We start from the raw sequence: 27,696 nt of genomic DNA, 5'->3' as shown, positions 1-27,696 counted from the left end.
GCATTGAGTCTACTAAGAAAATAATTGTACTTTATATGCAACCATCTTAGCAGAAGTAAAGAATTTTACAAAGATTTGATGACTTTAAGTTAAATCAACATTTTTTAATATTCAGTGCATTTTATATAGATATAGAGAGATGGCAAAAATAAGGAAATATTCAAAAGTGTAGAGGGTGGAACTTTGGAGAGGTATACTTGAAACAAGTATACTTGAAATAAGGTGTTAACTCAGTGGAATTGATGAGATGATTGTTCTCTAGTTCACATATATTCTTAGTATTTAGCATGGTAATGGAATGGCTAAGTTCATACATAATCAGTATGCTGTCATGATGTAATTACAATAAGATATATAAGGGCTAACAAGGACTGGAAGATAGACATTCTATCTTTGACTATCCTTGTGGTGGCTCTCCTCCCTCCTCTAATAAAGACTGACAGACCTGCAGATTGGCAGAGGAGACTGGGTCAGACTATAACAGACACGGACTGTGAAGGGGACAATAATAATTTTGGACTTTATTCCTACTATTCTCATGGTGATTATTCTGCTAAGACCAAGGCTGGTCCCAAGGCCCTCCAGAAAGCTAGCCCAAACATTACACAAAAGAAAAAAGTATATAATTCCAGTAACTTCTATCATTTCAGCTCAATATCATCGCTATATAAGTGATTCCCAGATTTCTGTATCCAGCCTCATTTTCTATCTTGATTTTCAGTACTGCATCACAAATTGCTTTTTGGATATTCCGAACTGAATGTCTTCGAGAAATCTCAAACTCATCATATCCAGTACTAAATTCATAACCTTTTTCCTCAAACTGTCCCCTCTTTCAAACTTTCCTGTTTGTACTAAAGGCATCTTTTCAGTCTTCCAGCATTATCCTGGACTTTTCATTGTTCCAGTCAGTTGCCAAATCTCTTTTCTATCACATCTCTAGCACTTGGTTCCTTTTGTCTACTCCAGTAGCCACCATTCAGGTTCTTAATGCCTTTCAACTAAAGTATTGCAATAACCTTCTAATTGCTCCTAGTTGCCTGAAGTCTCTTACAACTATGATACTACTGACCCTCACCTACATCATGCCTTCTCTTCTTGTCTACCCTCCTTCACTTTGAGATTAAAATGCAAATCAGCATAAGTGAACATTCTACTCAACAATTCTCTATTGACTCTGATAAAATATACTAGTCTAGTTTTTAAAATCCAAATCAGCCTGGCCAATCTATCTTTACAGCCCCATTGAATATCTCTATTGGAGATAAGTTGGACCTTCTCCCATCCTCCTTAGTCCAGAGTGGCTTTTCTCACACACAACACTCTTATCTCCTTGTCTTTTCACTGACTTTAACATATCTCTAGAATGTACTCCTTCCTTATTTCTGTTTTATAAAGTTCCTCTTTTCCTTAAAGATTCTGCCCAGGCTCATCAAACTCCATAAAGTCATTCTTGATTCTCCCCATCTGCTGGTGTCCTCCTTCCCACACTATCTTGTATTTGAATACTTTGTATATATCTATTTAAGTGCTTCTTATCATGCTGAATAGAATGTTTATTGTGGGTAGGAATTATTTCATTGTTTTAGCTTGTTCCCATAATTCCTAGTACGATACCTGACATATATATATATATATAATGGATACTAAATGAATGCTTGTTGCCTGATTGATTGGCAGAAGCCTTGCTTCTCTATATCACAAATACTTTCTTCAATAAATCAATTAATTAATAAACATTTATTAGCTTCTCTCCATGTGACAGATTCTGTGCTCTGTTCTAGGGATTCAAAGGAAAAGCAAAAATCCTCTTTACCATTAAAGACCTTACATTCTAATGAAGGAAATAAAAATTATGTACAATATATTAGTAGGAAGTCAATATGAGTGAAATAGGACCTAATGTAGGATATGTTTAAGTTAAGTGAAAATTAGCTGTTCCTTCTTAGATCCCCTATCACCTAACTATCCCAAGTCATACTTTGAGATGGTCCTGGAGTTGTGAATTATTTTCCATTCACACCTTTCTTCCACATTCCACCATTCATTTGTTGTAAACCTGCTTAGTCATAGAATAATTTATAGAATGATTGTTTTTCCAGTCTCTTTTTTAAAACCAAGACTTGTTTTAACTCTGCTATGTCCAGGAAAAAACCCATGATATTCAGATTAATAGGTTAATAATAAGGGCAGAACACATTATAGTCCAGGCATTTATCACATCTTCCAGAAAGAAGTTCCACTGGAATTAGTCTTTTCCTGCTATACACACCTCTCCTCCAGGTCTGAACAAGCCAGGACAATTAGCTTCTTAGATATCCCTGACTCATATTACTTAGATGTCCCTTCAGACTCTCCACTCCAAATAAAACTTTCCTTCTATCTGCTAATTTTCACCTCCAAATGAATTATAAGCCAAGGATCTTATCCACTATTGCTGTATCCCGGTATAGTATACATCTCTTCATGGTAGCGGGCTAAAATATCCCGTTCCAGCCTTCTCTATATAGCGGACACAAATCTTGAGTACATGTGTGATTGACAATTACAAAGAGGTATTTGTTTTTCTTTTTTCTTGAGGAAGATTTCTCTGGTGACAAATCTTCCTGATAAGCAACCCTCTCTCATCATCAGTCCAGTGCTCAAACATTTGTTCTATAGAAGCAAGAGAAACAAATCTAAATCCCTTGCCTGGGCTTCGGATGAAACTCTCCCCATCACCCTCCAACCCAATCTGTCATTGGCCACTTTTTTTAAGGATCATAAATTTAGATCTGGATTGAATTATAATATTGAATATCAATAAAAATTGAAAATTAAAATAAAAATTAATTATAAAATGTATTGGAGGAAGGAAGAGATAGGAAACTAAAAGACTATTCTAGTAATCCAGGGATAAGGTAAAGGCCTAAAATGGAATTGTGATTAAGAGATCTAGTCTAATAAAGACATTAATTTTTAAGACTTTTTTTTTTCCTTAACATTCTAGATACTGAAGAAGAGAGAGGGAGTAATCAAAGATTATTCCAAGATTTCATTTCTGGGTGACTTAGGAGCATGTTGGCACTACTGACAAAAATAGACATCTCAGAAGGAACATTCATAATCCCAGAATAGGATTGAAAGAAGCAAATGGATTACAGATTGGATATCTCCAGAGAATCAAATGGGGAGGTAGATTAAAAAAATAAAAGAATATATGCCTTCAGATTCATGCTTGAGAATTCCTGTTACGGGGCTTTTCAGAAGAGAAAAGGTTCCAGATTTCTGTGTTGCTCCTGATCTGTGTCGCACCCTCACCCTCACCCTCACCCTGTATTCCCGCTCACATTGTTTCCCACTCTGAACTAGGTTAGTGAGACTGTGATAGTGGCTTTATCCAAAATACAAATGCTATTTTATTCTGTACATATTTCTGATAATATTTTTAATCCCTACCTTGTGCCTAATTTTTGGACATAAATATTTTATATGTAAGTATTTGTAAACATTTTTCTCAATTTGAAGTCCATCCTAACCTTCTCCTTGGTTTTTTACTAGAAAATATTGAAGAAGAACTCATAATTTACACATTATTTTATTCAACAAACCTTTATGAAGTGCCTACTTTATGCAAATGTGCTATGCTAGAGTTATAAAACCTATGCTAGGTTATAAAAAGACAGATGAGACAACAATTTTATTTCAACAGTTCTCTCAAGAATTAACCTGTACAGGAGAGAATCAGATTGGCTATTTGACTACTTTTATGGAATTTATCTTCTAAGATGGACCCTTGACCTGGAAAACAGAACCAACCAGCAGCAAGATTTAGAAATAAAATTGAAGGACCTCAAACTGTGTCGTACAGTGTGTTTTTCAGTCTCCCTAGTGTATTCTTTTATCATATTAAAACTTTCACTATGACAATATATTTTGCTTTGTTTTTGTTCTGAATTAATAATTTCTTATGTTTCATAAGTCTTAATTTTTCATATTAGTCATAGATTTCTAGAGATAAAGATACTAATTTATATACTTTTGTATATAGTATTTTTAACTGAGTAAAGTTTATATTGAGATTTTAAAAGACTTCAGATATAATGGTTGCTTAATGAATCACTAAATAAATTCTGAAGCGACAAATTAAAAATGATTGTTATGAGATTTTAAAACTTTCCTTACAAAATAATTAATGTGATATTTAATTAGAAGAAAAGGTTAAAGACAAACATACAACAAAACACTTACCTATTTAATACATTTAACAACATGTTTTTAACTTTACACATTGAAATTATGGAGTTAGAGGGGATTTCATTGTCTAAGGAATAAAAATTAACAGCTTTAATTTTATATTTCATTATTTGTTAATCCTGCAATTTTATTCATGATATTTTTAAAACAAAAATATTTTTACTGAAGCTTATAGAGGTAGCATTTAACCTTCAGGCAAATATGCAACTATGTAGTTTTGGAAAGCAGATATTTATGCTTATTAAGTTTCTGGTTCTTTGTCATGTAAATATTTATTAAAAATACTTTGTGTCATTTTTCCCTCTATAAAATTCCTAATTGCCAAAATGTAATATCTTTGTTTTTGTTTTAAAAAATATATAAACATCAGCATCAAGCAGTAACCTAATGATCTATTCACTTATAAATTAATTTTTCATTTTGTAAAATTATTAAATCCATTATATTTTTAAAACAATAATTTAATGTCTGAAATTAGTTTAAAATTGGACTAAGAACACTTTATTATAATCAAGATTTCTGAATTAAGAAAAGTTTCATTTTGTTTTGTTTTGAATGAATGGAGGGCAATATTAAAAAAAAAAGATTCACTTATTTTTTTAATTTCAATACTTGAATTCAAATCTTAGCTTATATCAATTTGGACAATTCACTTTGTACCTGTGGGCTTCAGTTTCCTCATCTGTACAATGAAGCTGAGCTGATTATATAATTTCTAAAATACCTTTTAGATCTTAAGTTTATGGTGCTATTGATCTACCCAGCTGAGTGATAAATCCATTCAAAATAGAAATTCCTTATCTAAAATTTCATGCTTCTTCTGAACACTTATTCTTCCTTTCATGTACTTAGTATGTTATTATATGTTTTATGATAATTAAATCTTCTGATAATAATAGTAATAGTTTACGTTTACATTTTTAAAAATGTTTATTTTACATGCACTTACAATATGTCCCTTCTATTGCTCCCCATTAAAAAAAATAAAGATAAAATTCTCATAATAAAATAAATTTTCACATTGTCTGAAAAAATTTATAGCACTGAATTTTATCACCTCTTGTGCAGGAAAGGAATGACATTTTTCATCTTTAATTTTCTGGATGTATGGTTTAGTATTACATTATTTAGAGTTCCAAATTATTTCAATGTTGCCTTTCCTTGTAGTCATTATTAATAATATTATCATTAAACAAAGAAAATCACAAAAATCACCTTTAGTTCTATACATTCAATTTTCACTTATGATAGTAGGAATAGCAGAAAAGAGGCCAGAGAATGCTTGGAGTTTCAGAAAGCCTAAGCAAAAAGATCGCCATGCAGGCAATATACTAGTTAATGGTAGATTTTAACAAAACATTTCACCAATTCTCTCATATTGTCTTGTTAACAAAATGAAGAATACAGATAGGTAGAGTTGAACTTAGTTGAATGGCCAGACATAAGAAGCATCTGAAAGAAAAATCTCTATGGTAAACATCCCACTAAAATTTGCCATTCCTGCCTGTAACGCTATAAAGGGTAGAACTATTTTATCAGTGATGTGAATCTAAATATGAATGAAATATATATATTAGGTATTCAAATGACACAAGGCTGGGAAAATGGAAAACATACCAGATAATTGATTTGATTTGGGGTGAAGGGGTGTTGAATTAAAGCTTTTTTATTTTCAAAACATATACATAGATAATTTTCAACATTCACCTTTACAAAACGTTTTATTACAATTTTTTCTCTTCCCTTCCCCCATCTCCTCCCCTTAGAAGGCAAGTAATCCAATATGTTAAACATATGCAATTCTTCTATACATATTTCCACAATTTAGATCATCGATTTTGAATCCAAAAAGGCCTCAGCAGGATATAAATTTGGGGGAGGAGGGAAGGATAAGGCATAGCTAAAATTTGATATGTAATGCCAACTTATAACATTGGATTAAAAAAATTAACTTCATAAATACAGGATTAGAAAGAAAGCAACAAGAGTATGGTGGGATAGCCAAGGAAAAAGAATACAATTTTAGGCAGCAATAAAAGAATAATAGTGGGGGAAATGATAGTCCTTGTTACTACCCCATTGTGGGGAGAAGACATCCACTATCTTCAGCTATAACCATCCCATGGAAGGAAGGTAGATACCTTCCGAAGGTAGAAAGCATCCAGAGGAGGTGACCTGGATGGTACAGTCAACAAATGTTTAAGGGCCTCCAGTGTGCCAGGCAATGTGCTAAGTGCTGGAAATGTAAAAATAAAATAAAATAGAATCCCTGCTCTCAAGGAGCTCACAGTCTAATAGGGAGCACAACATGAAAATAACTACATCTATGCAAGTTATATTCAGGACAAATTGAAAATAATCCACAGAGGAAGACACTAGAATGAAAGGGGATTGAGAAAGGCAGAGGTGAAGTTTTGGGTTAGGACTTGAAGAAACTCAGGGAAACCAAGAGGAAGGAAGGAGATGCTCAAAGTGGAGAAATGAAGTGGCTTGTGTGAGCAACAGCAGAGGCCAGTATGACTGGATCCTACTTCCATCCATGGGATGGAAGGTATAAGAAAACTGAAAAGGTAGGGAGGGGCCAGGATGGAAAAGGCTATGAAAGCCAAACCTCCAGTTTGATGTGGAGGTGGTAGGAAGCCATTGGAGTTCGCTCAGCAGGGACTGTGACATGATCAGACTTATCCTTTAAGATCATTTTGAGATCCAAATTAAGGAAGGACTGGAGTGTGAAGAGGCTTGTGGCTGGAAAATCAGCCAGCAGGCTATTGCACTATTCTAGATGTCAGGTGGTGAGAGAGTGCACCAATGTTTTGTATTGTCAAAGGGGTCATGTGTAAGAGGTTACAGAGGGAATATTGATAGTTTGGATATGGGAATAAGAGAAAATGAAGAGTCAAGGATGATACTTAAGTTACAAATCTTGGTGATTGAAAGGATGGAGGTGCCTTAGGCAGAAATAGGAAAATTTGGAGGAGGGAGGAAGGATTGGGAAAAAAAGAGAGAATTTAGCTGTGGATATGTTGAATCAAAGATGTCTTTGGGACATCCAGTTCAAAATGCCCTATAGGCAGTTGGAGATGCTTGACTAAAGGTCAGCAGAGAGTTTGGGGCTGAGTAAGTAAATTTGAGAATCATTAGCATATAATAATTTAATCCATGGGAGCTGATAACATTACCAGTTAGTATAAAGGGTGAAGAGAACAGGAACCAAGATGTCTTCAAGTATTTGAAGGGTTTAGACATGTTCTATTTGACAACAGAGGGCAGAACTTTGAGCAGCAGAAAAAATAGAGTTTGACATTTAAGCTCAATGTCAGGATAAACTTCCTGACATAAAGAGCTGTCCATGAAAAGAATGGGCTGCCCTAGAAGGTGATGAATTTTTATTCATTAGAGATCCTCAGGCAAAACCTAGGTGATCCTTTTTCAGGAATGTTACAGAAATGCCATTCAGTTATGTCATGATTAGACTATATAACCTCTGAGTTTCCTTCCAGCTTTGAAATTCTGCAAGTGAATAAATGAAAACTGATTAAAATTGTAATTTTGCATGTTTTTAGTTTTTTCAGCTCTTGAGCAAAGGTATCCTAATAAAGTCAAGATGTTTGTATTTGAAGGAGTTTTTACATATTATAACATTATTATTGTTAAATGATGTCAAGAGTAACTTTTCTGATATTTATTTATTATGATTGAATGAGGCCTCAGAGGATATTAGAAACCATTAACAAATGCCTGTTTTTTTTTTTTAATAAAAATTGTGCCTAAAATCACAAAGTTTTGGTTTGGACTGTATTAAAAAGTTCTTTCCCTTTATGAGGATTTTCTTGGACAGAATGTAACAAGTTTCCTTCAAGCATCTGTAGCCATAGGTTGGCAATATAAATTCCATCCCAGCTTAGCATCTTTTGGGGGAATTTTAGAATTTCCCATAAAACATTTGCCATATTGTGTGAAATTTAGTTCACTCTCAAAAGAGATTGATGAAAAAAAGAATCTTCTTTTCCATATATGTGCTCAATAAATACTTCATGACAGTGAATCAATGGTGGGTGTATTGAACACAATAACCTCAAGATTATATAATGATTAATTATGATAGAATTAACTCTTCTCAGCAATGTAGTGAGACAAGACAATTCCAATAAACTTGGATGGAAAAATGCCATCCTCATCCTGGGAAAGAACTATAGAGATTGAATGCAAATTGAGACATATTATTTTCACCTTATTTCCTGTTTTTTCTTTCTCATGGTTTTTCCCTTTTATTTTGATTTTTCTTTCACAATATGACATATGGAAATATGATTTAAATGATTGTACATGTATAACTTCTGTCTGCTTGCTGAGGTAAGGGAAGGAAAGAAGGGAGAAAAAATTATAATTTAGAATCTTATAAAAGTGAACATTGAGAAGTTTCTGACTAAAGTTTTAAATACAGTAACTAAAGAAGGCATAGAGTATTCAGTTGTTCAAGTAAATTTCGTATAGGAGGAAAATAAACCTGGGAAGGAGAATAAAGCAGAGGGAGATATGAAAAAATAGCTAATTTTCTGAAAAACAAAGCATTTGCAATGCTTGCCCAAAAATATAAACATTTTTTATAGTGACTTACCCAAGTTGAGCCAGCATCTGGGAGCCTACAAAAAGACTTCATTATCACAATGAATTTAAGAGCAGTGCCAGAAAAGATGCAAAATTATCTTTTCTGGCCAGCTGCTCCAGAACACTAATAGAAAACTCTTCATCACAAACCAAATGGACCTTCTTCTAACATAGTTATCCAATGATATGTCCTGTGGATCTAGTGGTTGATATAATTGATATCAAGATGGAAGAACTATCCAAGAGCCATAATTATTCATCATATGTGTTTTGTTATATTTTGATGTGACAGGCAATTGAAATTAAATAATACTATTGTAGAGCTAGAAAGAAACTTAGAGATCATCCAGAAACCATCCATTTGAAGGCAAATGAAAACAAATGAGCTAGCTAGGTTGACAAAATCAAGTGAGATTTTTTTTTAAGAGTTGACAAGACATAAAGGGGTTTATAGGAAGGAACTAAGCTGCCTGCAAATAAGGAGAGAGTGAAGATTAGAGAGGGAGGGGAGGACAGGAAGACAGTCTTTTTGTAGAAAACAGGATGGGGTTGGGATCAAGGGTATATAGAGAGGAGTTTGCTTCAGCAAAGAGAAAGGCCAGCTTTTCATATGAGATGAGCAAAGAAAGAAACCATGGGAGAAGATGTCTAATCATATGAGATGATGAAGAGGAACCTTTTCAAAAATGGCCTCAGTTTTTTTAATGAAGAGTGACTCAAGATAAAAGGATGGATGGGAAAGCAAGAAGGCTGTCTTGGAGATCTAGAGGAGAGATGGAAATCCATTGAGTGGGATAATGAATTAGATATTAGAATATAAGTTGAAATAGACAGTGATTAATTAATTAATTAATTATTACAAAGTGCTCACTTTGTACCAGGAACTGTGCTAAGGAGAAGGAATACAAGGACAGGCAAAAAACCCAAAAAGACCTTGCTGTCAAGAAGCTTATGTTCTAATGGGGATGACAATACATAAAGGAAACTGAAAAGTAGGGTTGGACAGGAATGAGAGAATTAATTGGAGATACAGGAAGGATGGACTCACATAAGAACATTGTAGAGGAAAATCCAAAGAGTCAGAAGAATGTATTTCAATGGTTCATTATTTTCAGGATCAAATATAATATTCTCTCTTTGGCATTTAAAACTTTATAACCTCACCTTTCATACTTTTCCTAGCCTTCTTATGCCTTACATCCCTCCATACATTCTATAATCTACATATACTGACTGACTTGCAGTTCGTCTAATATAGTATTTCATCCCTTAAATACATTCCTTTTGTTTCAGCTCTCTCATGCCCAGAATGTTCCTGTCCCTCATGCTTGCCTCTTAGTTTCTCTAGCTTGCTTCAAAACTTAGCCCAAAGCCTATCTTTTCAGTGACCTTTCCCAGATTATCCAGCTGCTAATGCCTCATCCTCCAAAATAATTTTAATCTTCCTTTCTTCCTTCCTCTCTTTCCTCTTTCCTTCCCTCCTTCCTTCCTTCCATCCTTCTTTCCTTTCTTCCCTACTTTTTTCCTTCCTTTCTTTCTTCCCTCCATCCCTCCTTCCTTCCTTTCTCCTTCCTTCTACTTCCTTTTCTTTCTTCCATCCCTCTCTCCTCCCCTCCTTCCTTCTTTTCCTCCTTTCCTCTTTCTCTCCTTTCTTTCCTCTTTCCTTTTTCACTCCTTTCCTTCTTCCTTCCTTCCTTCCCTTCTTTTCTTCCTTCCTTCTACCAATCCTTTCTTCCTTCCTTCTTTTCTTTCTCTCTCTGTCTCCCCTACTCATTTTCTCCTACCTCTCTCTCTCTCGTTTTTTCTCCCCCTCCCTCTTTCTCCCTCTTCATTACCCTTTTCTATCTCCCTCCTCCCTCCCCTTCTCTATTTCTTTCATAGACAACTAGATGTATGTATTTATATACATCTATTTATATATTATATATGCATGTATGTAGAGGGATAGATATGTACCTAATGATTTGCATATTTATACACACATATATATAACAAATATTACATTTACATAATTATGCACATACATATATGACATAGTACACAATGTCTTAAATGGTTAAGATACTTAATGATTTTAAAATTAAATTTAAAAAGTAAAATATGCAAATTATCTTTTTAAAAAGTAAAATATGCAAATTATCTTTTTACTTAGTATACTAGAAATATATATTTATGTCTATGCATATATACATATATGTGTATTGTGTACATGTGTGTATGTTAGATGTGTATGTGTGTATATATGCACATGCATGCACACATAGATAAATATTTAGGTTCAACCTATGACAGACCTATATGTTAAGTGAAATAATTTCTTAATTCTCAAACTGAGATTTGAAATCTCATTGATGTGGGTATACACTCAGTAAAATTTTTACCTGTTCATTCCTTCTTATACTGTGTGATTCTTAAACTTATCCTTCTGTAGAGACTCCATAGAGACCTTCCTTTGGTCTTCTTTACATTTTATGGCTATCAATATAGCACTCTGCTATTCAACTCTGCTGTCATTATTTGCTCTCAAGTATTTTCAATCTTACATTCCCCAAATGCTACCTGCACTTCATACCAATTCTTGCATATAGGTAATCATTGGAAATATATTAAGTTTCTGCTTAGCATGTCTTTCTCCATTAACTTTTAAATTACACATAGCTTTAATTCTTAGAAGAATATGATATTCCAGATTTTGTAGTAGGATCAGATTAAATTCATTGAAGCCCTAAAGGAAAATTTATAGTCTTATAGTATAACATGTATCTTTTGAAAGGCTTAAAGTACTATAATTTTTATTATCTTTCATTCATCCAGTAAATATTCATTAAATGCCTATTGCCAGCACTGTGCTAAGTGCTAAAGATATAAAAAGAGGCAAAAGACAGACCCTGATTCCAAGGAGCTTGAAATCTAATGAGGAAGACATCAAAATCCTAGAAAGACAAGAACATTGAGGGGAAAAAAGTGATGAATAATATCCAATACTTCAGAGAGAACAAAGGATAAGGATTGAGAAGGGGTCATGAGATTTGTCAGTTAAAAAGAAATTTGGAGAAAGAAATTTCAGTTGAATGATGAGGTCATTAGACATACTGCAAAAGGAGACATTCAAAAAAGAGATTGCCAGGAGAGTAAACTATTTTCTCAAAGAGATGAGTCATAAAAGAGAAAGAGATAGAATGATAGTAAATGGAAATGGTAAGATGAATTGCAGAATTTTTTGTTTTGTTTTTTTAAATATGGAAGAGTCTTAGCATGTTTGTAGATAGAGGAGAAAACATCAATAGATAGGGAAAGAGAAAAACTAAGAGAAAAGTGTGGATGATAGAAAGTGAAATCTGTTGGAATAAATTCCTTGATGGCAGAAACCATTAAGTCTTACATTTCTTTGTATTCATAATAGATACTGAAGAAAATCTTGTAATTCCATCTTCTTCATAAGCATTATTTGCAGAATAGTTTTGTGCAAGGAAAATAGCATTAAAACATCAGATGAATAAATAACTAGGGGGATATGATTTTTCATATAACAAGAATAAATTATAGTTGATTTATGTATGTACAAGAGATATAGAAGAAGGTAGTCCAAGAATAATTTATCCTTCAGTGGATTATAACCCCTTTGGATAATTTATGGAAGAAAATGGACAAGAATTATACAAGGAAAGGCAAACATTAAAAGGATAGCTCTTTATTGAGATCACAAGTATCAAACTAAAGGGTCAGGTACCTTTAGTAAAATATACCTCAACATTTACTTCTTTAATTTATGCTGACTTAATTAAGCTTAGGCCAAGTATATCATGTTTCTTTGCCAAGACTTAATGTGATTTTCCACAACTTACAGTTTCAACCGGCAGCATTTAAGAACATTTAAATGTAAGGATACTACTTAGTAAGGATACTAAGAAGTCAAATTGTTGTGTAGTTGATTTTAGTAATATAGAAGAATTAAAATTGGCATAATGTAGGAAATAAAATTGAGCTACAGAAATCCAAAGTTATTATAGGAATTATAATAAATTTGTGAATACTGGAATGTAAAATTAAGATCATGAAGCTTATATTTGGGAAGGAATATAGAAGTAATTTAATTGGCTGCTTACCTGATAGATGAATCCCGTAATGTAAGAACTGGCAAGGAATCATTTAGCCTATGTTTGAAAATCTCTAATGCCTAAAAATCCATAACCTCCACAAAGTAATCCATTCCATTTTGAGGCAATTCTAATAGTTAGAAAATTCTTCCTCACATTCAGGTTTAATTTGCTTTTTTAAAACTTAAAGGACCAAAATATTTCTATCTGGAAATGGCCTTTGAGATCATCTGCTCCAACATCCTCATTTTACAATTGAGGTAAAATGAATTAAGATCATGTTAGACATAATTTACTCCAGTCTTTCTTTTTACAAAAGAGAAAACAAAGGCTGAGATAGAATCAGTTATTTACCCAAGTTGACATAACAGTAAGAACAACCCGAAGAATCCATAATATATCCCTTCCACATATTAATCCATCTTTCACTTATATGTCTTCACCTACTATTCTACTTACCTCCTTCTTTCCCATCTCCTTCGCCATATATAATAAATACTATTGTTAAGCTAATCAAAAGTCAGGTGAATTGCATGAATAAAAGTAACATCTTTCTTTTGAATATTAACATTTAAGAAAAATCTTTAATAATTTAGTATGTGTTTTTATAATGAACTATATTTCACAATATTTTATAAAATTTTATTTTAAGGTGAAGTATATGTTATATTTTGTTTATATTATATCATGCTATAATATAATAATGTTACATCTTATTAAGAAAAATACATTTCTTACATTTTCTTTGATTTTTTAAATCAATATGACATTTTAACAATCTTTTTTTTTTTCCATTTATAACCCTTTTTGTTGAAGTGTTGGGCTTTATGTTAACAGACATATATATCAGATGTTGGTCTTTTCATGGGCAAAGACTGAAGAGCAAAATGTGATCCTGAGATGTCATTTTTACCCTTAACTTGAACTAAACTTTAAACCCAAATCCATACAGATAAGAGACTTGTTCTATTTTTAAATACCCCATTGTTGAAAAGAAATGTGATAAAAGGTATCATGAACAACAACAACAAAAAGATAAATTCACAGATGATGAAAGAATTTTCCAGAGTTTGGCCATCAATGTAATCATTTTTAAAAGAGAGAATTAAAAGTCCTTATTTTTCTAAAAGCACTCCATGGTGATTGAATAAAATAAACAGCAAGATGTATTGTGGTAGGAAGTCTGATGATCAAAGAGGAATACTTGAATAGATGTACTTATTCTTTTTGATAAAATAAGGAAGTAATTCCTTTCACACATTTTGTGATCATTTCTGCCTGAAAACTTTGTGTCCTCAAGTCAGAATTTATCCGTTCCATGAAAGAAAGACAACTAAGCTGAGATAATAGTGTCAGTTTTAAGCACGACAGCATGTGGACTGTGTTTAAGCTATAGCTCCAAACCATTTGAATGGAAGTATTGGATTAGCTATAACCTGGTGTCAGATCTTTAGTTAGATAAACCCTCTGACTGTTCCTGACTAAAGGATCCATGACCACAGATTTCAAAGCTGCTATTGCATGAGTTCTTTTTCAGGAGAGCTTTGTGAGATATGTCTGCCTAACATAATGTTTTCAAAATAAAATAGCTATTAGTGGTTAAGAATAATAAGTGGAAATTGACAATCTTGTTTTTTCACAGGAGCTTTCAGCCCAGTAGGAAAATCTACACAAATACCATCAAGCACACTGCAAATGGTAAGCTATTCTATATCAGCATTTAAAAAATTGATATAAAACTATAAATGACATTTTCTATATCCTCTCATTGTAGAAAAACTCCTTTTCCCTCCTTTAAGCCAAAAGATTTTAATCACTTTTTAAAAAGTACATTTTTCCCTGAACTATATATTTTCCCATTTGCCCAATAGTAAGCACCTGAATAATACCTTATCACCATTTTCTCAGTTACTTGCCTTAATTAATATGCTAAAATATGATTGCATTTTATATATTTAAAACATTTTGTGCAGGGGAAATAAAAATTTTCTTGCAAACTAATTATATTTAAAATATAATATTATTTTATATATTTCCATCAGTATTTCTACTGATTGGCTAATTTTAAAATAAACTTGATTTTTCATTCTTTTCATGTTTATTATAAGTAATGTCTCTTCAGGGCCTCCACATATTACCAGTATTCATTAATTTTATTTTTAAATATATGAGTATGGAATACAATAAAGAAATTGACACTCAGTTCAACTTTTTCTGAGATTTTTGATCATTAATATTTGTACATGTGATTATTCAATGCTATTTAGCTATAATTAATTCAGTAGATGTTTATGAAGCCCATAAGCCTGTGACAGGCTATGTAACTGGGCATATAAAGAAACACAAAAACAGTTCCTGCCCTCAAGAAGCTTTTTTTCTAAATGAGAGAGGCAATGTATAAACTACTGAGTATTGATAAAATATATACCAAATGGCTAAAAGAGAATCTCCCGTGGAAAAATACTGTTGGGGAAGGGTTTGTGGGAGAACAGATAGAAAAGGCCTCCTGCCAAGGGTGAGGTTTGATCTGTCTTAAAATAAACCAGGAAAGCTAAGAGGTAAACTTGAGAAGGCAGAGAGTATTTAAACTGGTACAAAGACAAAGAGAAAGTAGCAGGGAAGCTGTGTACAAAGAATCATCAATCAGCTGGTACAGCTGGGTCATATCTGGATTGAGGCTAATATGTTTTTGTTTTGGGGCTATAAGAATAAAGTAAAGAGTGACATAGGATTGTTAGAAGATTTGCAGACAACTAAAAGTTTCTCATGAAAAAGAAGGAATTACTCATTTTTAAATAATTAAAATATTAATGCTAAGATAGTAATCTTAATATTATATAAATTTTATTTGTTAAATGATGAAATTGAATGTTGGATTTTGTCAACTATAGGTCAAAATATTTGAGAGTGTATTCGAATAATGTTCTCAGGAGTTCTATTGTTTAATATACATTTGATTTTTTTTAATCCCTATAGACTTTTTTTTTTTAATGGCAGCTGTGTTTGTATTTCTGGGGTTTTTTCCCTCTTTTTTGTTATAGGATTTAGTAAAGTTGAACCTAGCAGGATATTTTTCCCCTCCCTCTAGGCAGATTAGAATCCCCATGCTTATTAAATACTTAAGGGCTATAATCAAATAAAGGTCATATTTATCTGAAACTCTGGGAAGTAACAGCAATAGCATTTATAATAGTTTCCTGATCTCAGATATACTCTATTAAGAAAGAGAAAAATATAATACTTAATAGTTTCAGTATCGTCTACTTTGGTAATGTTTTATTATTATGTTAATTTATTTAGCCCCCAATGCTTATACTCATATTATTTCCACCCTAATTAGGTAGTGAATAAAGAATAATGGAGTGGATAAAGTGCTTGTCTTCATGTCAGGAAAACTTGGTTCTGAATTCTTTTTGTTGGAATTTAGTAGTTGTTTGACCTTGGGCAAGTAATCTAACCTCTCCAAGCCTCAGTTGGCTCATGTGTAAATTAGGGCTAATAATATTTCACTATGCCACATCAATGCTGGGAATTTCAAATGAGATGATATATGTAAAATTGATTTACAGATTCAAAAGTGATATATAAATCAATCAATAAATATTTATTAAACACCTGTTATGTGCCAGGCATTGTATTAAGTGCTGGGGATGCAAAAAGAACCACAAACTATTTCTTGCCCTAAGGGAGCTTACAGTCTAATGGAGAAGACAACATGTAAACAAATATTTATAAAGGAAATTATGTAATGATAAATGGGAAATAATTAAGAGAGGGAAGGCAATAATTGGAATTGGGGAAGGCTTGTGGGAAAAAATTTATTAAAAGTTAGTAAAGTTGGTAGGGAATTGAAGGATAAAGATTATTCCAGATATGAGGTATAGCCAGAGAAAATGCCTAGAGCATTTTGTTGTTATTATTACAAGATATTTTGTGCTCAATCTTTGTATTTCAGTAATATTTGCCAAATCATTTTATTTTGTTCTCAAGTCCCATTTACACTGCTATTTTTTCAATTTATGATGGTTGTATGTTGCTATATGAATGTTGCTTATTGTCTTGAATTCCTCAAGTACCTAGTCCAGTGATAAATACAAATGCATTCAATTAATTTGTCATTAATCCGGACATATATATACACATACTCATGCAAGCACATGTGGCCCACATGTTCCTTTCCAACATTATATCCCATAACTCCCAAATATAAACAATCTGCTCTAGCAGAGTCAATTCACTTTTTACATAATAATATGTATATCATACTTTGTCCATTCCTAAGATTCCTTTTACTTACTCAGGATATCTAATTTCACCCACTTCAGGTACCATCTTAAGAGTCACCCATCTCCTAGAATGAAGCCAATGTGATCTTTCTTTTCTGTACTTCTACAAATGTAGATTTGTATAAATCATATAATATATATTATGTGTAATAATATATATTATATATATTAAATAATATATAATAATAATATAATAAAATCATATAAAATATGATCTTGTCTTAAAATCTAATTGAGGAGAGGGAATGCAGAAAGATACACAGGTATCCATAATAAAAGTGACTATGTGACACATACATAAATTTCCAAAAAGATGACAAGAGAAGAGAAAGATCAGGGAGAGAGGATCAAGGAAGGTTTCATGGAAGAGGTAAGAATTTGTGCCTTGAAGAAAGTATTTACTAGACAAAAGGTCGTGCAAGTGCTAGGAGCCAGGGAAAGGAGTTTGAATTCAGGGGCTATGATATCCTGACAATCAGGATTCTTTCCACAATACTATACTGAAGATAGGAAGGACCGTGGTGACTCCAAGGTGTAGAATTTAAATGATTTGGAGGATAATGGTGTCATTAGCAGAAATAAAAATTAGAACTAGGGGTAGTTTAAAGAGAAGAAAATTAGTTTGGGATATGTTGATTTTAAAGAATCAATAAGGAATTTAGATGGAGATAACCAGAAGTGCTGTACAACAGCTAGCATTATAGATTGGGAAGCCATCTCTCATAAAAATATAAACTTCTAGGATAAAATATGAGCTGTGCTGTTTATCTTATAAAAAAGATCTTTGCAACTCACCATCAATTTACTTTCTAACTCTAATAGACGTTGCTTCTCCTCCTGCTTTCTCTGATATTGCCAAACTTACCCTTGATTTCCTACCTCTTTAGTCATGGACTACTGCCCCCTATTTCAGGAGTACTATCTCTTTCATTTCTAACTCATAAAGTCATCCTTTTCCTTTGAAATGAAGCTCAGACACCATCTTCTGCATGGAAACGTTTCCTGATCCTCCAACTATTAGTACCCTCTTTCCCAAGCATCTTGTATTTAATTATATTGAATGCATTAGAGATGTATCTGTGGATGGATTAACTTCTTATTTATCCTGTAGGTATTTTATATCTACTTCTTGTCTCCTCCAGTAGAATAAAGTCATTCCAAGAAGGGTTAGGGAAAGAGCCTTTTTTTTTTAGGTTTAAGTTCACTTGACTTATTTGTATTTAGAGGGAAAGAAAGAGAGGGGAAGAGCTTAAACATCATTTAAAGACATCTGTTTCAACCTCTTTACAGAGGAAGACTCTGAATTTGTGAGAAACTAAATTATTCATATGCATTTTCAAAAACAGTAAGAAGCAGAGCAGGAATTTGAGCACAAGTTCTCAAGGACTAAGTCCTGTGTTCTTTCCCCTGCACCATAATGCCTGCTAATGAAATGGATAATGACTGAAGAAGCAAGGTCTTGGAGAAGACATGAAGAGTTAGAATCATTTATACAGAGATCAGCTTTGTCTGGGAGACCTTTCATCAAGAGAAAGAGAGACCCAAACAGAAGGTGGTGTCTAATAATGTAGAAAAATTGAATTGGGGAAACTCGGTCCTAGGAAACTCTTCAATTAAATAGGAGGAAAGAAGATCATTGGCTCAGAGTGTGAAATTGGGTAGAAAGTATTGAGTGCTTATCACTCTTGTTCTGGTTAAGTCGTTTCAGTCATGTCTGATTTTCTGTAATCCCATTTGAGGTTTTCTTGGCAAAGTATTTGAGTGTTTTGCTATTTTCTTCTCCGGCTCATTGTTACAGATGAGAAACTGAGGCAAACAGGGTGAAGTGACTTGCCCACAGTCATACATCTAGTAAATTCTGAGGTTGGATTTGAACTGACTTCAAAGCTGGTGTTCTATCCACTGTGCCCCCTAGCTGCCTCATTTATCAATCTAGAATTACAAATATCTGTACTTACAGATATACTGGTATATAAAGATGTAGCATAATTGATAAAGAGCCTGTCTGAGAGCCAAGAAGACCTGAATTCCAGTCCCTCTATAATATACTGACTATAAGATTATTAGCATGTCATCCAACTTCTCAGTACTTGCAGCAACTCTCTAAGGCTGTAAGTTGCCAAGAAGGTGGTAACCTGTATAAATGGAGGAAATGTCCTCATCCCAAAGAAATCACAAATACAGTCTGTAGCCCTCAATCAATATGTGATATTCATAAAATAATTCATAAATTATGTTATATGCATATATATTCATTTAAAAATCATTAAATAATATTTTTAAACAGCTGAACTAGTCTTATCCCTATTTGACTGGAAAAAAAGAAATTTTTCCCCAAACTATTTTAGAATAAAATCAGTAGCATACACTCATCTAGCCATTTTTAATATGTTCAGTTTCTCTTATCTACTCCCTTCTATATTTGAAGGGCAAATTCAACGAATTAGCTCAGCAAATCTTTAGTACTCAGCACCTTTAGCACTTGCCTTCAAGTTTAAATGCTTCTGTTTCAATCCAGTATAAGTTAAAGAGGAGGCAGCATGATCTCCAGAGGATCAAGTTTGAATCCAGCTCTACCACTTATTTCTGGCATGTCATTGAGCAATTCATTTTATCGGTCTGTGGCTTACCTTCTTCCTCAATAAAATGAGAGAGTTGGACTAGTGACCTCTATGGTCCCTTCAAGCCTTAAGGCTGTGATCTAGTGAACAGATAGATCTCATTTATAAGAATAAATCCAGGATGTTTTGCTATGAAAATTTCTCTGGCCAACGAGCTAAGAATATATTGCAAATATCTACTCTAACCTCTGTGGTCAGGAATTACAGCAGATTATTTCACAGTAGTTCATTGACTTAGTCAAGCATTTATTAATTTCCTACTGTATCCTAGGCACTCTGCTAAGCACTAGGTATACAATAAAGGGGGGAAAATCTCTACTCTTAAGAAACTCATAATCTAATGACTTTACTAAGTGAATTTTTAGTGAATTTTCCTTTTAAAAAAGTTATAAATTTCCTCAGGTTCATATTAATTGGTGTCTTCATGGTTGTATCAATTCTCTTTCCCCATCAATATTCACTAGTTAGAGAACTGGTAAATACTACTGAATTCATAGATGGCAGATGTAATAACCTTCTGGAATCTCAAAATGATGACATTCCTGTGGCACACATGCTGTATTTTTGTTTTCCTTAACTTTGTCAGGGTGTCTGTCCCTAGAGATTGTGGTTACATAGCTTTGAAGCCCTTGATTAACTCTGCTAAGGAGATAAATTCCCAGTAGAGCTTATGACTGGGTAACTTGTTTGTTCTGATGATTTTAGCTGCTGTCATTCTTGTGACTAGAATGAAGCACCAACTGCCAAGTACAACTCTAAAAAGGCATGATACTGCCCCCATGGAAGCAGTCCCACTTCAGAACATTGAAGATCCCAGCACTTCAGAAAAGGGATTTTTTTTTTTTTTCAAAGATAGGATTTCTTCTAATTTGGAGCGATTGAAAGCACTTTGCTATTGGGAGTGGTGGGAATATACATGAAGAACTAATACTCACAATCTGCATTTCTTTAGTAGTTCACCTTAGAAATAGGGTTATATCGCTTTAAGAGTAGCCGCACCTGCTTTTTTATGGCAATTTAAGCTTAATATCAGTCTCAGATTAATGAGAGAAAAGGTCACTGTCTGAACCCTGGAAGACAGGTGTAAAACTTAGTTAATAGTTAAGTTGAGTAGTATAAAACACCTATATTTACTTTAAGTAAAAAAGTTGTTTGCAAATCAAAGAGGAAATTCAGCTGAATTCAAAATGAAACTCTTATATTAAAAAAAAGTGAATGTCTCTCAAGTCTATGTTTTTTACACTATGAATAAAATGTAAAATTTGTGTGTCTCTTTAATTTCAGGATATTAAAAGAACTGTGTATACAACCGGTTCATTTTCATGGAATTCTGTTAAATATGACAGTACATAAAATTTTAGAAGCTATACTGAAAACATATTTGTGATTTCTGTTAGCCATAAATATAAAAACAAAAATAATCAGATTTAAGTACATCAGCCTTGGCACAACCTGAACCCTTCCTACCCTTTCAGTGTTCTTTAGTGACACTGGCCTCCTGCCTTTTTCTTATACAAGACCACCCCATTTCCAGACTCTGGACATTTTCCTGGCTGTCCCCCCTTCCTCCTCAAACTCACTTCCTGATTTCCCTCCCTTTCTTCAAATATCAGCTAAAGATTCACTTTCTGCAAGAAGCCTTAATTTTAATGCCTTCCCTCTGAGACACCCCTTCCCCCAATTTAATATTATATAAAATGAAAAAATGCAAAATTGTAAGAGTCCCCATTTATACAGGTTTTATTTTTTCCTTCCTGTTAAAGTAAAGTGACCTTCCCTGATTAGAAGTTTAAAATGATGATTCAGTATCCTTGTACGTATTGGAGAAAAACAGCTGAGAAGTTTCACAGATTAATTCTATTCTGTACTGAAATCTTGCTTGGTTTCTTAAGTGTAAGTTCACAGTCAAAACTGGCAACCATTTAGCTCTCCGCTAAGAGAAGTTTAAATATTAGACTATCTCGTCATTCCGAAAACATTTTTAACATTTTTCTTGTTCCCTATTATTAATTAAACTCATGCAGAAAAGTATTAATTTGAATGAGAGTGGTTAAACCACAACACCCATTGGGCTGTCTGTATCAGACTCTATCTGCCTAATTTGAAACATTTTTGACTTATAGCCAGAATCTATTGCTTCATATTTTTTTGTAATTCTACTACAGTATACGACTATAGTATTAGAACATTTTCATGGTTTTATTTATTCATATGTATTTAAGTAAAAAATTTTTCAAAATTTTAAATTTTATTTAAATTTTATGTAGCTCATTTAAACATAAAGCCCATATATGTTGTTTGCATACTTAAAAAAAAAAGCACATTATTTTCAGTAATTTATCTGCTATACTGCAGAAAAAATGTATAATGTACCAGCAGGACTGAACATACTTTGACAAAAATCATAAAACGAAACCCATTGCCATCCTCTTCCTGTGTGCTCTTGTAGGGTGGGGAGGAACTGATAAACTTCAAGGCTTTATTACTCAAGTCATAAAACTAAGTTTTCATTTTCAGGAAAGTTGTAACTCAGACCCGACCTGTTTATCTTTTTTTAAATCCAAATTTACATGCAAAATGGTCAGTCATCAAAAGGTCTGGGACCCATAAGTAGCTGACTTACAACAGCTTGACATCCTGAAAGATAATTCAAGTCTTTCCTTCAGCTTGTTTCTTAAAAAAAAAAAAAAAAAAAAAAGTGGGAGAAAAACACCTTTTAGATTATACTTTCAGTATGCTTCATATTTTTTTTTCTACCAGCATTCTTTAATCCAAAGATTTGCAATTGTTTTTGTTTGTTTGTTTGTTTCAAAATTTTTAGATGACCTGCTCCTTAGTCAAAGAATATGTATAATTTAATACTTAGACTATCTGGAATTTTTTTTCACAAATTTCAAATCTTCATTTAAAATTACTAGGGAAAATAATTTTCATAGTTATTTATTTTTCTTTTGAGACCTACTTTTCATTTTCCCCCCAAGTCAACATCAGCAAATTGGATCTTTTTAAGTTTCTTCTTGCCCAGTAAGTATACTGAATAGGTGGGCTGTACTCTGGCCCAAGGCATCCTGGGGGCCCATTAAACACCTGGGATCATCTGTGGATTCACTGAGGGATTCTGACCTTCGGGAGGAAGCAAAGCTTCCAGCTGTCCTGGTGTTGGGGAGCAAACTCAAGCTATTCCTTTCTTAAGAACCCTCAGAATTCTGGATACAGAGTTCTGCTGCGCCGCCTGCTCTTTGCCAGACTGGTTGTAACTTCCTGTCCTGGCTCTTCTTTGATTGTTAATGTGACTCATTCCATACCGTGCCCATGTCAGGGCCAATATCTACCGGTTTCTGCTATTGGCAAGATTTACATTGAATTTGATTGCAAAGTGCTTTAGATAAATAATTACATTTGGTCTCAAATTCTGCCTCAAATACTGTGAGGCCTTTGGCTAGTGACTTCACTTCTTTCTGCCTCAGTTACCTTGTCTGTAAAGTAGGAATAATAGCACCTATCTCACTAGATTGTTGTGAAGATCAAATGAGATTTACATATAAAGCACTTTGCAAACCCTAACACACATAAATGCTCTAATTATTGTTATTATGATTTCTATTTAAACATCCCCTCAAGGCCTGGAACTCTGTACAAAAAGAAAAGGAGGCAAGACAATTACAGATTGCAAAGATGGCTATGGATCATATGGAATATTTTTTATTCTGTGGACATATAAAAGACACTTGTAACTGAAGATATTTTAGCATGTTTTCCAGTTCACTATCTATAGGATTTGTCTACCTAAAAACCTAAGATCTATTCCATATGCTTTGCTACCAAAACACATCTTCCACCCTGTCCTTATGCAATTTTGACTTTTTAATCTAAATTTGCAATTATCTCTGTTAAAATCTTATTTTTATTCCTTACACAAATTCTGTCAAATTGTTTTGAATCTCATTTATGTCATTTGTGATACTAGCTATCTCTCTGAAGTTCATGTATATACACATTAATATTTCTATTTGTGTAGGTCCACATAGGCACTTAAACCTTCTCTTAACTCATTGGTAAAAATGTTGAATAGAATAGATTCAAGATTGTTACAATGATAACTGCAGCTACTGATAATTTCTAAAGTAGGTTATTCTGCTTATTAAATTGCCTTGTGTAGACTATCATCGGCCTCCTACTTGCAGTTCCCCAAAAGTCTTAGAGCAGTTTAAGTTATTAAAGTTTAAAACTGCAACTCAGGTTTTTTGGGGACTCTGTAAAAGTAAAGTCATTTCTTAAGACATGAAATTTACCAAATCTGTTTTAAAATTCATTTTTACACCTTATTTTTTTGATATTCATTTTGGTTTTATATCCTATATAAATTTTGCCTATATATAAAATTTATGTTGCAATATATTAAACATCTTTTTCATTTTACAAATTATGAAGCATGAATGAAAAATTTTTTTAGAAATCAGTACTGGATCATTATGGAAGGTATTTATGTCGCCCATAGCAATGAATGAATAAAAAGACATTGATTAAACACTTTATATGTGCAAAGCTTTGTGAATAAAGATAGAAAAGCATAGACAATACCTGCTCTTAGCAAACTCACATTCTAAAGAGGGAGGTAACATTTATAGAAGGTTTCAGCAGCAAGTCAAATGAACATTTCTGTGGTTGTTGCAGTTTAGAGGCAAATGTAGATAATGCATCTTCTTGAATGTCATTTTTACTGATATCTCTTTCTGAGTTTGAACCATTTTATAAGACAAAGAATTTTGATGCTTAAAACTCCCTTCTCCATGATGGCTGAGGTACTGAGGCAGAAACAGTTTCAAACTGCACCTTCACAAGAAAGAATGGCTTTAGGAGCTGGGCTAAGCTGGGAGTAGGACTGATGATCTATGAGGTCCAAGCATTCTCTAAAGTCTTTATCTGTCAATGGCATGGATAATGGTTGATCTTAAGGAAGCTGGGCCCTTTCATTCCAGGGATTGCTCCCTTCAATGACAGCTATAGAGAGCAAGCCAGAAGCCGGCCTGGTGGTTTGGGGGCCACGCTATTCCCAGGCTCTCTCCATCACATTCTGAGGAGAGGTGGTGATTTAAGTGGTGATAGAGTTTTGACTGGTCCAATATATATCACTTCCTGTGTTAAATTGAAACTATAATTGAATTACCTAGGAAACCTACTGCTTGGGGAAGTCTGGTAAAGGCAAACTTCAGGAATGACCATTATGCAATTATATATAGACCTTCCCAGACCAGAGCAGAACAGATCATTTTTCACCTCCCATCCAGCCCATCCACTCTGATCATCTTCTTGAAATCTGCCCAGCCACACCCTTCCCCCACACTCACCACCTTTTTACTTGAAATTGTAATCAAATCAATACTACCATTGCTTCTGGTAAAGCTATATCACTCCACTCTCTATCCCAGTGACTTCCCAGAACAAAAGACAGTTATTTTGTCTCTCCTATCAGAATGTGTGCTTCTTGAGGATTGGGACAATGTCCTGTTTGTATTTGCAGTGCTTGGTATATAGTCAGTGTTAATAAATGCTTTGTTTTTATTGTAGTATTACATGGTATGTTTATTTAAATAACAGGATAAAAAAACAAGACTTTCTATTCCTGTGATACAGTTCATCATGCAATTTGAGTCTCCTTGTGTTTTCTACCTTTCCCCAGCTAACAGAAGAAATCTTAATGAAAATAGCTAGAACAACAAACACTAATTCAATATATTTTTAGTATAAACCAGTAATTGGGTCAAAGACTGATGACTAAATATAGAGTGAGACAAATTTTAGATCATAAAAAACTGAAACTAGATGTTATGTTTTTCTTGAAACCATCATAAGATTTTCCCATTGTCCTCACATACTTTCTCATAATTTCTAATGCAAATGTGGAATCTATTATTCTGAGATATGCTTGAATGAGAGTTTACCTAAACAAACTTGGAAATTTTAATTCAGATTCAGGTCAGAAATGACCTATTTTTATAGTCAGCTTCATCATCTTCTCTCCATTGCTTCTCTCAACCACTATCATCATCTCTCCTGTCCACATTTAGTTCATGCTTATTTAGGTGCATTATACCATAAAGGACAGTGAAATTTCCCTAACTATAAAAAAACTTTTAAAGTAGAAAGCAATGCTCTTGAAAGGAAAAGCTACTGCTTTTTTCCCCTACCATATTTATCTGAAATACAGTATGGCAAAAATGGAAAAAATACTACAATTAATATTGGAAGATGAGTTCAAGTTGCAGGTTCTGTATTTAATTTATGCAACTCTGAACAATTTACTTAATCATGTTGTACCAGCTTTCTCATACATAAAGTGAAGAATATTTTTTACCTTATTAGCTGCTTCTTTGAATTGTTGTGAGAAAAGTTTGTTTGTCATTAATCTCCATATCAATATACATCTTTTCCAACTATGGCCTCCTACCATTTGTCATCATCAGAAAGCATGTGATCAATGATGTTTGTTTTCTTTGCCTGCCCAAGTACCTAAATAGCTCTTCTCCTGCTACCATACCTGAAATTACTACCATTAAAACACTCCCTTAGCAGTTATCTAAACATGCATAAATTAGCTGCTAACACATTCTACTGAGCGGCTGTACTGCTCAGTGATTAGAGTGCTGAGCCTGGAGTCAGGAAGAAGAGTTTAAAAGCATCCTTAGACGTTGATTAGCTGTGTGGGCTTGAGCAAGCAAGCACTTGACCTCTGTTTACCTTAATCCCCTGAAGAAGGAAATGGTCAACTATTGGGTTATCTTTGCCAAGAAAACCCTATGAGTAGTATGGTGTGCAGAGTCAGGAAGAGTGGGATATGAGTGCACAGCAAAGCTACACTGCAGTGTTCCTAAATAAGTATATAGAAGGGAAATTTATGTAAGGTCAGGACCTTAACAGCCAAGGCTCAGGGAATGCTTTATGAGGAAGATGATGCTTGAGAAGAGTTTTGAAGGAAACAATGAATTCTGAAAGGCAGAGATCAGGAGGAAATACATTTCTAGACTCTAGTGCAATGGCGTGGAGTTGAGAGATAATGTTGAATTTAAGGAACAATTAGGTTCAGCAAAACCAGTTTTACTGGACTATAGAAGTATCTGAGGTTAAATTTAAACTCAGGTCCTCCTTTTAAAGTTTAAAAGAGATGCAAAAAAAAAGTTTATACTTGAAAACAATGGGGAGCTCCAAGAATTTACTGAGTAGTGGAATGAAATGGCTAGACCTGCCCTTTAGAGAAATCACATTGGTAGCTACATGAAGAATGCATCAGAGGATGTGCCTTCGGTAAGCATTTTAAACTTTCAAGGATGAACTTCAACGTTCTTAGATTACAACATATAAGTTAATCGTATATGGACTTATTCAATACTGCCCCTCTATATGTCATGTGTGATAATGGATTTTTCAGTTGTATTGATAAATTAGTTAGCCTTTTATTTGGTTATCTATTATAATAGATTTCTAATTGACATTTTATTAACTGCATGTGAACATTTTTTTAAAATAAGATACTATATTTAAGTCAGGGAGGCCAATTAAAAGGCTGTTGTAATAGTCCAGGTATGAGATGATAAGGGCCTAAATTAACTTGGTAGTCATTGAAAAAAGAGAAGGGAACCAATAAAAAAAGATGTCATAGAGCTTAAAACTACAAGGCTTGTTAACTAATTAAATATGTGGAGTGAGGCAGAATGAAGAATCAATAATAAAATAAAGTTGCAAATCTAAATAACTGGAAGCATGATTATATCCTCATTAGAAATCGAGAAGATAGAAAGAGAGGTGGTCTTGAGGATGAGAATGGATAATTAATTTATACTGGACATACTG

General features: G+C 33.4%; 1 protein-coding gene across 4 annotated transcripts in view; it reads left to right on the top strand.

The window, feature by feature from the left end:
• The window catches only part of AHI1 (Abelson helper integration site 1), a 247,360-nt gene that overhangs the window by 160,278 nt on the left and 59,386 nt on the right, over positions 1-27,696 (top strand). For 3 of the 4 annotated variants that reach the window (XM_051997812.1, XM_051997811.1, XM_051997813.1), the window contains one exon: positions 14,584-14,639. In XM_051997812.1, coding sequence (XP_051853772.1) covers positions 14,584-14,639 — 56 coding nt within the window. Of the gene's footprint in view, positions 1-2,989; positions 3,912-14,583; positions 14,640-27,696 lie in introns of those variants that run through there. The other variant, XM_051997814.1, reaches the window with a different exon arrangement.

The sequence above is a fragment of the Antechinus flavipes genome, chromosome 4 (assembly GCF_016432865.1).
Source record: "Antechinus flavipes isolate AdamAnt ecotype Samford, QLD, Australia chromosome 4, AdamAnt_v2, whole genome shotgun sequence".
NCBI classification, from domain to species: Eukaryota; Metazoa; Chordata; class Mammalia; order Dasyuromorphia; family Dasyuridae; genus Antechinus; species Antechinus flavipes.
This window is presented reverse-complemented; position numbering and strand designations above follow the sequence as displayed.